Source organism: Mastigoproctus giganteus, chromosome 2 (assembly GCF_048544385.1).
Source record: "Mastigoproctus giganteus isolate SK-2022 chromosome 2, ASM4854438v1, whole genome shotgun sequence".
NCBI lineage: Eukaryota > Metazoa > Arthropoda > Arachnida > Uropygi > Thelyphonidae > Mastigoproctus > Mastigoproctus giganteus.
In genome coordinates this window covers 108,707,041-108,720,042 of record NC_143576.1, presented here as the reverse complement: position 1 = coordinate 108,720,042, position 13,002 = coordinate 108,707,041, and the positions used below count along the sequence as shown (strand labels likewise).

The window sequence follows — 13,002 nt, the reverse complement described above, 5'->3', positions numbered from 1 at the left end:
ATAAATGGGTGCGCTTATGAAGAAAGGCTTAAGTTCTGCATGTTGCCGCATCTGGAGACTAGGCACCTGTGAGGTGATCCGATTGAAGTGTACAAGGCCTTGAATAGTTTGAGCAGGCTCATATGACTAATACTTCCACTTGCTCAGATTAAGAACCTGAGAGGGCATAGATTCAAATTGAGGAAAGACAGTTGTAGAATAGATGTGAGGAAGTTTGCCTTTAGCCAGCAGGTAGTTGATTGCTGGAACAGACTTTCATCTGTTATTGTGGAAATTGATAACTTAAATAAATTTAAGGCTGAACTAGACAAACATTTGGAGTGACTGTATGGGTGAAATGGGAAGGTTTTTTTTTTTTTTTTTGGCTGATGGTATATAAGCTTGCTTTCTTGCATCATATGCCTGAACTAATGATAATGATAAAAAGACTGCTGCAGAAATTTGAGCAGTATAGCATTAGTGGCAAGTTACTGCTATGAATAAAGGGACAGCTGAGTGTGAGAAGACAAAAGGTGGTTATCAATGGGCACTGCTTGTTTTGGACTACTGTATCAGTGGAGTTCCTCAAGGTTTTGTGCTGGGCCCAGTGTTGTGTTCTATATTTATTAATGATAGTGATGAAGGCATATCAGGCTTAATGGCCAAGTTTGCAGATGATATAAAGGTTGGCAAGGTAGTTAATGACAGTGATCAGAGTATGCAACTGCAATAAGATCCATAAAAATTAGCATTGACAAATGGAAGGTACTGCAGACTCATGTCTGGCATTGTAGTGTTGGGCTGTTTGAATAAATTCAAAGAAAAACCAGATAAACTGGTATAGGGATGTACAGATGAAATGGAAAGTGTTCCCCCCCCCCCTAATACTGTATGAGCTTGCTGTCTTGCATCATTTTCTACTACTAATGATAATGATATATGCAAGTGCATATAATCTAATGTTTTATCATCAGTATTCATATATATTAAAATCCCAAATTTGATGTTTTATAACAATGTTGTGGCTGAGTTGTTTGAGTGATCCAGTTGTGCAAAGTAATCATTCACTATATTACACAATTCATTGCAAGATAGTAAAATATGTATTATGAAGTTAATTTTCGAATTGGCATTCTGTTTTAACCTAGTAAGAAATTCTAAAAATGGCTCACACTCTTGCCTCTTTTGTGTTTTATTATTAGGTTTTTATTCAATGTAAACCCTTTTCTACCTTGTCTGTGCTGGAACAGTTATTTCCCCTACATCTTTTGGTTGGCAATTATAAATCAATGTCTGTATTTTTTCTATTTTTTGAAAACACAAGATTATTTAAAAGACCTTTATGCCAAACATAAATGTCAAGAGCAATGCCTTGAGTTTCACCAAACTTTTCCATTGAATTTGTTCGTAGACGGATGACATAAATCAGAATATCACCCGTGGAACGACGCTGATGGAATCCATACTGGCAATCTTTGATCAGATGAAAGATTTCCAGATAGTTTAAGAGTTGGCGGTTAATTGATTTCCCCATTACTTTGGAAGGAGTAGAAGGTATCGCAATGGAACGATAATTAGATGGAAGGGATTTGTCACCCTTTTTAGGAATTGGCTGGATATGAGCAAATTTCTAAGCAGAAGGAAAAACACATTTGGAATAAGAAAGTGAAAAAAGACTGTACAAATCAGGAGTAAGTTCAGCACAGGTTTTGAGAACAAGTTGAGAAATACCATCAGGACCTGGAGCTTTCTTAGCATCAGATTCATCAAAATCCTTGTGACATCCTTTTGACTGAAGACCACAGGAGGCATTGAATGGAGTGTACTGGAAATGGTTTGAAGTGATTTACCAAGATAATCAATGCATGGGTTATAAGGAAAATAGGATGCTAGCAGGTTAGCTTTATCTTTAGCTGATGTGGTAATAGAACCATCTGGTTTTGACAGAGGTGGTCAAAAATTGCAGTCAATAGCTTTGGCAAGAGACCAGAATGCTCGGCTATCTTTTGGACAAGAAACAAGTTTTCTACTCTTAGCATGTTTGAAATCTAGTTTAGACTGATTAATAACCGCTTTACAAAGTGTAAATAATACTTAATAATAATTTTTATTATTACGCAATGTTGCTTATAAAAATGTAGTACTGGAAATATTTTATAATAAAAATTCAGAAATATATGATTTCAGAGAATATAGGCTTAGTGGTTCGCAATAAAAATATTATGTTGAAAGGAGTTCGCGATAAAAGTCTTTACATTGAAGGGGTTTGCAAGTCAAAAAAGGTTGGGAACAGATTCTAGTGTTACTCAGGTTTTAGTAAGAATCACAAAATATTGATTGTTTCTCAGTATCTTGCTGAGTACCTAGTTCGTTCTTCAGACCCTGTATATTTTTTGTAACTTGCTCTAAAAGAGTTCCTTCTAAAAAACAGTAACTTTTCTCTATCCTGGATATATATACGAGGGGATTTGTTCCTTCACCTAGATAAAACATCAATAGGAAGATGCCGTTTTTAATATAAGTTGTCTACATATTGAATAACTAACATGTGAAATTTCATTCCCGTTGATCATACACTGGAGGTGGAGCCCGGAATCTGAGGAAGGACGTTATGGTTGACAAAGTGGAGTATCAAGTAGTGATCAAGTTCCTGCATTTGCAGGACAAGAAAGCTCAGGATTGATGAAGAAATGAAAGCCGTGTATGGACAAAATTGTCCATCCTACAACACTGCAAAAAAGGGGGAAATGGGAGTTCCAGTGCAGTTGTACAAGTGTCTTTGATGAGCCAAGAGAAGGAAGGCCATCAACATCCACAGACAGTGAAATGGTTGCAAAGGTTGAGCAGCTGGTGCTGAGCGACAGATGTGTGACAATTCGTTTCATCACAAATGCAGTGGGAATTAGTTTTGGGTCTGCCCACAGCATTTTACATGACCATCTGCACATGTCTGAGGTCTCTGCACGATGGGTTCCAAGGTTACTGATGCCTTTGCAGAAGCAATATCGAATGCAATGTTCTCGCCAACAGTTGGATTTGTGTAATGTGGATGTTGAGAACTTTTCTGATCAGTTGGTGACAAATAACGAATGCTGGGTGGTGTACCAGTATGATCCGGTGGTGGAGGGAAGTCTTCTTAGGAAGTCACAAATGAAGTGGAATCGTGGTTCCAGGCAAAAAGTGTGGACTTCTATGCTGGACACATTAAACAACTGATTCATAGATAGCAGAAATGTGTTGCTAAAAATGGAAAGCACATAGAAAAGGATTCAAGTTCCTATGAAGTTTCACCTTTCTAGGTAAGGGTACGAACGTTTTTGATACTTCATCGTATATACTGGCTCCTTGTGTGCTATAATGGATCTTGACCGAAAAAAACTCCATTTTACATCAAATAAGTTGTCAGAAATGAAAATCAAAGAATTACATGAGCTAAGTCCAAGTATAATGATATATTGGACCCCTCATTAGTAAGAAAGCTGATCAAGCTGCAGAAACCCCAGTTGAAGAGGAAATAGAGAATTTTCAGTTTCTTCCCTTTCACAAATATCAGATCAACCTTAAGAAAAAGGAGAAGACAAGTATGGGTGAATTTTTACAGAGACCAGGTGTGTAATAAACTGCATAATGTGGAATTCCTATTGACAACAGTATTGACAAGAAGAGATTGTTTTAGCAAGGTTAAGGACTGGGCATAAATTCATTACCAACAGATACTTCCTAGTAGGAGGTGAGCTTCCTAAATGCCTAGACTGTAAAACTCAGTTTACAGTACAGCACTTCCTAGTTGCCGACCGGGCTAGCCAAGTGGGTAAAGTACCTGCCCGGCAACCCAAAGGTCGTGGGTTCGATTCCCGCCTCGGGCTTGGATCAATGTACTGCAAAAACCTTGTGAGGTGCAATATGGCCACAGAAGCCGATGCGCCAACAACTACCAAATCAAAAAAAAAAAAAACTTCCTAGTCGTCTATATCTTGAATCCATCAGAAATGTCTTTTCCATCAATCTTTGGCACACTGCATTCATTAACACTACCTTGAGTATTTGGAGATAAAGCTAGTATGAATGAGCTTTACAGTTATCTTAAGAAAATTGGACTCTGTCAAATATAAAATCATCTTTTACATACTTCACTTTTAAAATAAAATACGAATGACACATCTTGGCCATAGTTGCTCCTGTGTCATAAAACCATCACCACCACAATAATAACATGCTTCCCACATTTTTTCCATACATCTGGATTTGCATTTGACTACATATGAAAAATTCGAGATTACATTCAGTACTTTGCATTTCAATTAACGAAGGGTGCATATTATATACTTTATGCAATATGTAGATTTAGCTAAATTAGCTTAAAAATAAACAGTATCAATAATAAACTTCATTGATATGATTATATATTTTGAATTGATGACAAGAAAATATTTCAGTTATCACAAAATAGACTCCAATATCACTGGAATGAACATTAGAACTTAATGAAGGATTAAGTATTATTTTTTAGCAATTAATTTTACTGATTTATTTATTTGGGATTAAACTAGTTTAATATGGATTATTTCCCTGATTTATCTTTCAGACTATGAAACTTTCAATGAACTTTATATCATCAGATCTCAACTGGCTTATTGCTGATCTAACAAACATCCCTAACTTTGTGAATGCTACAGCATTGGCTGTGGCTGCAAACCCTAAAAATGACCAGATTGATCATGCAGCAGCTGAAAGAAAAGCACTAGCAGTTCTAACATTGTGGGCTGTATTTACAAACAGGGTTAGCCTTGCCAAATCACTCTGGAAATATTCTGATCAACCAGTTCATCTAGCTTTAATTATATCAATGATATATGCAAGGCTTATTCCTTTCGTATATGAAAGCAATCTAAGAGTAGAAATGGAATCATTAAGCAGGTATTAATTTTAATATAGTAATAATACCAAATAGTTATATCATTAATTATATAGAATGGAAAAATGTTTTCTTTTTTCATATTTGTTGTCAATAGTTGAATAATAAAGTTCTGTCAAGGTCTGTTTTAGTTATCAAAATTTGTTTCCTTAGCATGTATTTTTGAAGAAGAAATATTTTCAGCTTTTTAAAAATATATATTAAACAAGTATTGATGCTGTTAAATATCATTTGTTTTATTTATTGCGAAAAAATAATTTCTGAATATTAGAGGCAGTTTTGGTTGAGACATTCAGAATTAAAAAAAAACATTTAAATAAATGGCTGTTAAAAAGTTTTTTCATTGAAGGCTGATTGAATTAATTTATCTTTAGTAGGACTGAACTCTGCATTGAGATAAATTCAATACCTGACAACACTTTCAGTTTTCCTGAGAGATTTCTGTAAAGCACTGTGTTTTTGGTTTTATGAAATATTTACTTTTCCTCTAGATTTCAGTACAAGTAACAGTTGTATTATCCATATGGTGCAAGGAAGCCCTAAGCTTTTGCTGTACTGCGAAAAATATTAAAAAAATAAAAATAACAAACCAACCAACTCTTTGACTCCCACCTCACATAGGTATATCTGTTTAGCTGAGCATTGAATTTTCCTAAGCTGTCAGTTTCAACCACCCATGGTAGCAACTTATTCCAATAATTAATCTCACTGACTAAAACAAGACTTCCTGCAATCCAGTCTAAACCTCTTCCCCCCATAATTTGAATTTATGGCCCTACTTCTGGAATCATTTATAACTGAAAATTTCTCCCTTTTGTTTTACTTTCACATCTCAGAGTTGTAAACCTCAATCAGATCTCTTCTAAGGTGTCTAGTTTCCAAGCTCTGCACCTGCATATTCAGTCTTTCTTCATAGGCCACCCTTTCGCATTCTCACTAAGCATGTTTTCACATTCTCACTAAGATGCAAGAAATGCTTTCAACAATGTTGAAATCATTTCCTGCATCCAACTTTTGAGTAACTCTGTCAAAATAGCTAACCAAGTTGGTTATGCATGATTTTTTCTTTAAAAAACCATGCTGTTTCCTTAGAATTAATTTCTATCCAAGTGATCTTGTAATGCACTCTTTAGGTATTGCCTCCACGATTTTCTGTAGCACTAAAATCCAACTGACCAATCAGTAGTTACCCACTTCAGTTTTATAGCCAGCTTTGTATATATTGATGTGTTGGCACTTCTCCAATCCAAGGAATAACTTCCAAGTCTAGTGACGACCTCATAATCAATCTTAGTAGTTCACTCTCTTGCCGCCTGCCTCAGAATTACTGGGGATATGCCATAAACTCCAGGATTTTATTGTATTATGTTTTACAAATATGGACCTAGTGAGCTTATCATTATTGGCTTGTTACCTGGCTCTGCTTATCTTTAGTACAGAATGCAACATGTGCTGAGCATGTGATCTGTGGTTTCAGTTTTATTCTAGTCTAGAACAGGAACAGTGTTACTCAACTTTGGTTAGTGCTTTCCTAAATTAACAAGAAATTTCCTGTTCGTGTACTGTTCTTTAAATTTTTCAGATACTTTTACATTTTTGTAGCAGAAATAATTTTAATTTAATATTATAAGACAGTAAATGCAGAACTTATGACAGTGAATGTAAAGAAGGAGACTATGAAATATTCACCAGTGAACTGCTTTTCCACTACTGCCAGCTTCCCATTATGCTTGCTAAATGGAAAACTTATTAGATTTTTTGTTGATAAGGTTTCCCTCTAGGTATTTGATTGGCAGTGTCCCAGTACTCGAGATAGCAAAATGCAAAGATGGGAACTAAGAATACCAGCACTGAAATAGGTGTAACATCACCTGCCAGCAAACATAAGCAACTTTCACATGTAAAATAGCTCCAATCAAATTTAGAAAGTCATGTACCTCTTTGAAATTTATTTAAATAGGGATCTTTAGTACAGAGTACAGCATGTGATCTGTGGTTTTAGTTTTACTCTAGTCTGTAGAATAAAAACTAAAGAAAGGAAGAAAGTTAAAAACTAGATATCCTCTTATGCTGTTGGTAGATGCTTTATAGTACAGGTTGACCCTCACTAATCCGGCAGCGTTGGGACCTGCGGAGTGCCAGATTAGTGAGTTTGCTGGATCACCGGTGGTTATATTAGCACATACAGTTTACCAACAGCTAACACCTCATCCTACCTTTAATTAACATGCTGACTGCCAAGCTAGTTTAAGAAAAAAATTCCCCAGGAGCTAAAAAATATTTAGCAAATAATTTGATTAGTAATTCTAAAATAAATATTGTAATGTCAGTGTTGTCGTTTTTTTCATTTAAAATATCAAAAAAAGTTTGTGTGTGTGTGTGTGTGTGTGTGTGTGTGTGTGTGTGTGTGTGTGTGTGTGTGTGTGTGTGTGTGTGTGTGTCGTATATATGTGGCCGACGTGGCCCAGTAGGTTACTTTATTTCTTGAGAAGCCGTGTCGACCACATAAGTGTGACGCTATTACGACATACATGTGAAGGTCGTTTGTGATTAGTTTATTGCATGTGCGGCGAGCGCTGCTATAAAACTAATTGCAATAAAATAAACTCTCAAACGTCGCAATAACTTTGTCAGTATTGTTTGTAAAAACAAGTTTGTCAGCGCACTGTATTATCCATCATATTTTGTTGTGTTTTTCAAGTTTGTACAAATATTTAGCAAATAATTTGATTAGTAATTCTAAAATAAATATTGTAATGTCAGTGTTGTCGTTTTTTTCATTTAAAATATCAAAAAAAGTTTTTTTGCATGTTGCAAGTACAAGTGTTGCCTGTACAAGTGTGTTGTAAAAAAAAAAAAAAAAAAAAAAAACAAACCTAAAAAGGGATGGCTAAAAGAAAATTACTAAAATAAGAACTGAGAGAAATTGAGAAACTGAGACACACCGCTGTTGAGTTTTTTCAGAAGTTCAACTTTATCTGTTGTGGCCAATGTACGGTGTTTGCGCTTTACACCACGAGAAGCACTTCCTTTATGCATTGAAATCATGGTTGGGATTAAATGTGAGCAGGTTATAATAATAAATGCACAAAAACAAGAAAGCCTCCATAGCCCGGTGGGCAGGAGCAGCAGTGCATAGCACACGCTCCTTGATTAGACCGGGGTTGGAGCCTGTGCCCACCAAATACGGAGGATGCGGAAAGGTCAGGGCACCACCGCATATCCCCGGAGCAATATGGCCTTAGTTGCTAATGCTCCTAAAAACCAAATAACAAACAACAACAAAACCAAGTATGAATAGCTTGCCAGTGTTTACGAGTTTGTGCCAACAGCTGATGCTGCAACCAACACCACCAACCAACAAACAGTAGCGGCAGGTCGGTGCGCCGACCAGAGAAATTTGAAATTAATTTCGCAGAAATTATGTCCGAATTAGCGGTGGAGCCGGATTAGTAATGGTCAACCTGTATTATACTTGACTTTAGCACATAAAGCACCTCCAATGGAAAATAGAAATCATGTACCTGATTTGGATTTATTTTTTTAAAAATGGTATAATATCCTGCGTAAAGGAACAAAAGTTAAAACTGAAGTATAAAATAAATGACCTGTGCTCAACTAATCATGTCTAAATAAAAAAAGTCCACCTAATAGATGTATAAAAAATTGGTCAAATGGTGGGTGTCAGGGATTCACTGATATCACATTTAGTACTTATAACAGATATATTGTTATAACTTTCTCCAGTTCTATATGTTATTGTGCTTCCCCATTTTGCCCTTGTACAAAAGTCAGGAACACGTTTCAGTTTACATAACTGATACTATTAAGTGAACTACGGTTCCCGACTTTTAACACAAGGGCAAAAGCTTTTGTTGTTTGTTGAGACCTCATCAGTACAGCATCTGACACAGAGTGAAAGTTTAACTTGCACGATGAGAGATTCTGAAAGGTGTGAATGGTGTTTTCAGAATTATGCTATGAAATGCTCTCAGCCTACATGCAAACAATAAAGCTCAGCCATGGCAGTCCCCACTCTACAATACAGGGGAAAAGAAAAAAAAAAAAATGATGTCAAGTGCCACAGAAGGCATTGATCCTTCAAATCCTAAAATCACTACTACAAGTTGCTCCTATTACTTATCTTTCATGTTTATCAGTAGTGCAGTTTAGGAAAACTCTCAAGGCTTTTTCAATCAATATTATGGTTTTTGTAGCAAAAGAGAATTCTATTAAAGAACTCCTTCCATAAATAATGCTCTCATTGTAGATGATTTTACCATTGTGTATCACTCTTTTAACATTAAAATTAATAACACTTGTAATAAACTGGTGTGTAGCTTAGCTCTTCAGCCACTAGTCAGTATATCAAAGTTTTCTGCTAAAAGTTTATTGGTTTGAATTTTCATTACAAATAGAATCTTTATTCATTTACCTGGATGTTAGGCCTGGACAAAATGCTATTCTATTGGTAATGGAAACAAAATTTCTGGGGCTTGATTTTTGATTAGAAAATGACCTTTCTCCAGTAGATAACTCTGATATCTTCATTAGTTTAGAATAAATTGTATGAGTGGCTTAAATGTACTATACATTTTCTCTTCCATTTCTTGAGGGAGCAAGTAGAAGCGATTTATTATGTATTTGCTAGACACTTGTCTGATCTTAGCATAACTATAATTCTGAAGTATATTCTTATGTTAGAAATTTCATGATTTGATGGCTTGATCCAATCCATCACTGGGTTATTTGTATTGCCATTGGAGCATTTCATACATCTGTTGTCCAAAGCCTTTATGTGGAAGCCTCAACTGCCATTGAAACTCTGAAACCAGCAGTTGTTGCAATATGCCATAAAAAATAAATACATTATAAAAATAAAGAAAAGAAAAAGAAAACCAGTTGACATCTGTTTTCATATCACAATGGGAAAATCTATATAATGGGAAACAGCAACCCCAGAGCAACGTATCAACTCTGTGGTACAACACTGACAGTGGTAGAGAATGAAAGGGACTTGGGGGTGGTTGTGCAGGCAGATATGAAGTTCTCTGAGCAGTGCAGACGGGCTGCAAGAGTAGCTCATGGAGTATTGTCAATGATATACAGGAATTTTTCCAGCAGGGATAAGGAGGTGATTATTCCATTGTATAAGGCGATGGTCAGGCCACACCTAGAGTACTGTATACAGGTCTGGAGGCCTCATTTCAAGAAGGATGTAGAGCTGCTGGAACGAGTACAGAGAAGGGCAACAAGATTAGTGAATGGAACAAAGGGGTGCTCTTACGAAGAAAGGCTCAAGTTTTGCAAATTACAGTGTCTGGAGACTAGGCACCAGCGAGGTGATCTGATAGAGGTGTATAAAGCCTTGAATGGTTTAAGCATGCTCAATGCTGATGGGATTCTTCCTCTAGCTCAGAAAAATCACCTGAGAGGGCATAAATTCAAATTGAGGAAAGACAGATGTAGGATAGACGTGCGGAAATTTGCCTTTAGCCAGCGGGTGGTTGGTTGGTGGAACAGACTTCCATCCCTTGTGGTGGAGGTTGATAGCCTAAATAAGTTTAAGGCTCAGCTGGACAGGTATTTTGAACGAACAGAGGGGTGAAGTGGAAGTGGTTTATTTTTTTTATTTATTTTTTTTTTTTTTGGCTGATGCTGCATAAGCTTGCTTTGTTGCATCAAATGCCTCTACTAATGCTAATACTAATGCTAATATGCAGAACTGCTCCTCAGTATCTGGACCTAAGAGCTAGCCCAAGATCTAAGCTTTATGATGGATAATGCATCCATGTTTTACTCCTCAGAATTTGCTAGACATTCCCTTTTATAATCAGCAGCTCTTTGCAGCATGCAGAATTTGAATATCTGACTCCTTGCCAGTATAGGAGTCTCCTGATTATTTGGGTGGTTGGGAAATAAATTTCTCTGGATAATCCGCAGAATGAAAGAAAAACATAAAAATGTAATAGAAATGTAAAATTATTTATATACTAATTGTATTCATATTTTTCTTGTCAGATAGCTCTTTTGTTGTTTGTTGAGACCTCATCAGTACAGCATCTGATACTGAGTGAAGGTTTAACACTTGCACATGAGAGATTCTGAAAGGTGTGAATGGTATTTTCAAAAAATATGCCATGAAATGTTCTCAGCCTTCCTGCAAACAATACAGCTCAGCTATGGCAGGCCCCAAATCCCACTATACAACACAGGGGAAAAGAAATGTCAAGTCCCACAGAAGGCATTGATCCTTCAAATCCTCAAGTCACTGCTACAAGTTGCTCCACTTACTTATTAGTAGTGCAGTATAGGGAAACTCCCAAGGCTTTGCCCTCAATATTATGCTCTTTGTAGCCAAAGAGAATTCTATTAAAGAATTCCTTCCTCCATAAATAGTGTGAGAAGATTTTTGCATTATATGTATCTCTCTTTCTCTCAGGGGTAACTCAAAAAATTTTTTTTTTTTTTTTGGGTGGTGCAGCAAAAGCCTCAGGCTTCCTTGCACCATATGGCTAATTATAATAATAATAATAATAATAATTTGAATCCATGGGAAAAAAATATATTGTACACTTAATTATGTGAAGTTATTATTTCTTTATTTTTTTAATTTCTTATGTGAAGATGGTCCTGAGCCAGACTGTGGCAACCCCAGTCTAATGTGAAGATACTGTACAAAAAATCCAGTCAACATAGCGATGAATATGTTTAGTAATGTTGAGTTATGATTTTTTGTGTTGAGTAATTGGCCGCCTATCTAGTGAGGAGCAGAATATTCACCTCTCCAAATATTTAATACTGATAAAATAATTCTATCTTGTGTTTCACAGTGACAGGGTCAGCAAAAAAAAAAAAAAAAGCAACCAAGCAAGCACCAAACTCATTCTTTTATTAAACACAGTTCATCTTCCTGAATCAACCAGAATTGAAGATGTAATACCAATCTAGATCCATTCCAAATAGGCTAAGTGCACAGGTCAAAATTCAACTTTGCCCCTTAATATTTTAAAGTCTTTTTAGCCTCCATTTTTGCATATTCCATAGCCTTAGCATATGTTGGACATGATGTGCTTCATATTGAGTGAGAAGAAGGATGTTTCATGGTGAGACAGTTAAGACAGACTGATTTGTCATTCTGGACTTTCGTGGTAAGAATGACCACCACCACCAGCTGTGCAGCGAGAGCACATATTTCCTGTTTTTGGCACTACTCTGCATTTGCCCATAACAGAAATTATCTGTAACACATTGTAATTAAATAATACTGTTTAAATCTGTGTCTGACTTGAATTTTATAATATATTAAATGACACTTCCACGGTCCAGTTTTGCCCTGTACCATTGCTATTAAGTTCATTTTACACCCATTAAAGAATTCATCCTTCAGAATCCTCCAGTCAGTAAAGTTCCTTCATGAAATCTCTTTCAAATCTTCATCCACATCTTAAATTATGATACTAGGCTGTAGTAAACAACCAGAATCTTTAAGTTTGATATTATCAATTTGAACTGTTATTGCCTATTCTAAGTTTCCTTGATGTTCCTAACCTTAAGCTAGTGCAACTTAGAACTCGTCTCGTCAATAAGCATATTTTTAATCTCCCAACTATTAGAACAGCAAGACTTAGTGCCTGCTTTAATAATCAATTTAGACTCCCCCCCCCAAAGTTAATGAATGTCGGAAATGCTTGTTAACTTTGGGACCCAATGTAGGAATCTTCACTACATCATTAAAAAGCCTAGTTGATTTAAAACTATTTCTAGCTGGAGTAGGTAAGATATTACCCATCTTATCCCCATCAGTATCAGCACTCAAGAAGGATCCATTGAACTGATTGCTATAATACACAACTTTTTCAAGATAAACCTTGTTTGTCAGTTTTATAATAGTTTCATTTGATTTTTCAAACATAATGAGCCTTTTATCAATTCATGTGTTTAAAATAACCAATTGCTCTCTCTTTCTAAATGAGCTTACTTTTTTCTGAGAAAGTGAAGCCTGAGAAGATAACTGCTTAGTCACATTGACAGGAGATAAACATGATCATGTGTATCTTTTTTTTTTTTTTTTTTTCCTGTGAATAGGATTATCTTATCCCCACTCT

At 35.9% G+C, this 13,002-nt stretch overlaps 1 protein-coding gene across 1 annotated transcript in view; it reads left to right on the top strand.

The window, feature by feature from the left end:
* Positions 1 to 13,002, top strand: part of LOC150089487 (transient receptor potential cation channel subfamily M member-like 2) — a 933,932-nt gene that overhangs the window by 374,791 nt on the left and 546,139 nt on the right. Inside the window, exon 11 of the mRNA XM_090390003.1 lies at positions 4,565 to 4,896. Within this exon, the coding sequence (XP_090246129.1) occupies positions 4,565 to 4,896 (332 nt within the window). The remainder of the gene's footprint in view (positions 1 to 4,564; positions 4,897 to 13,002) is intronic.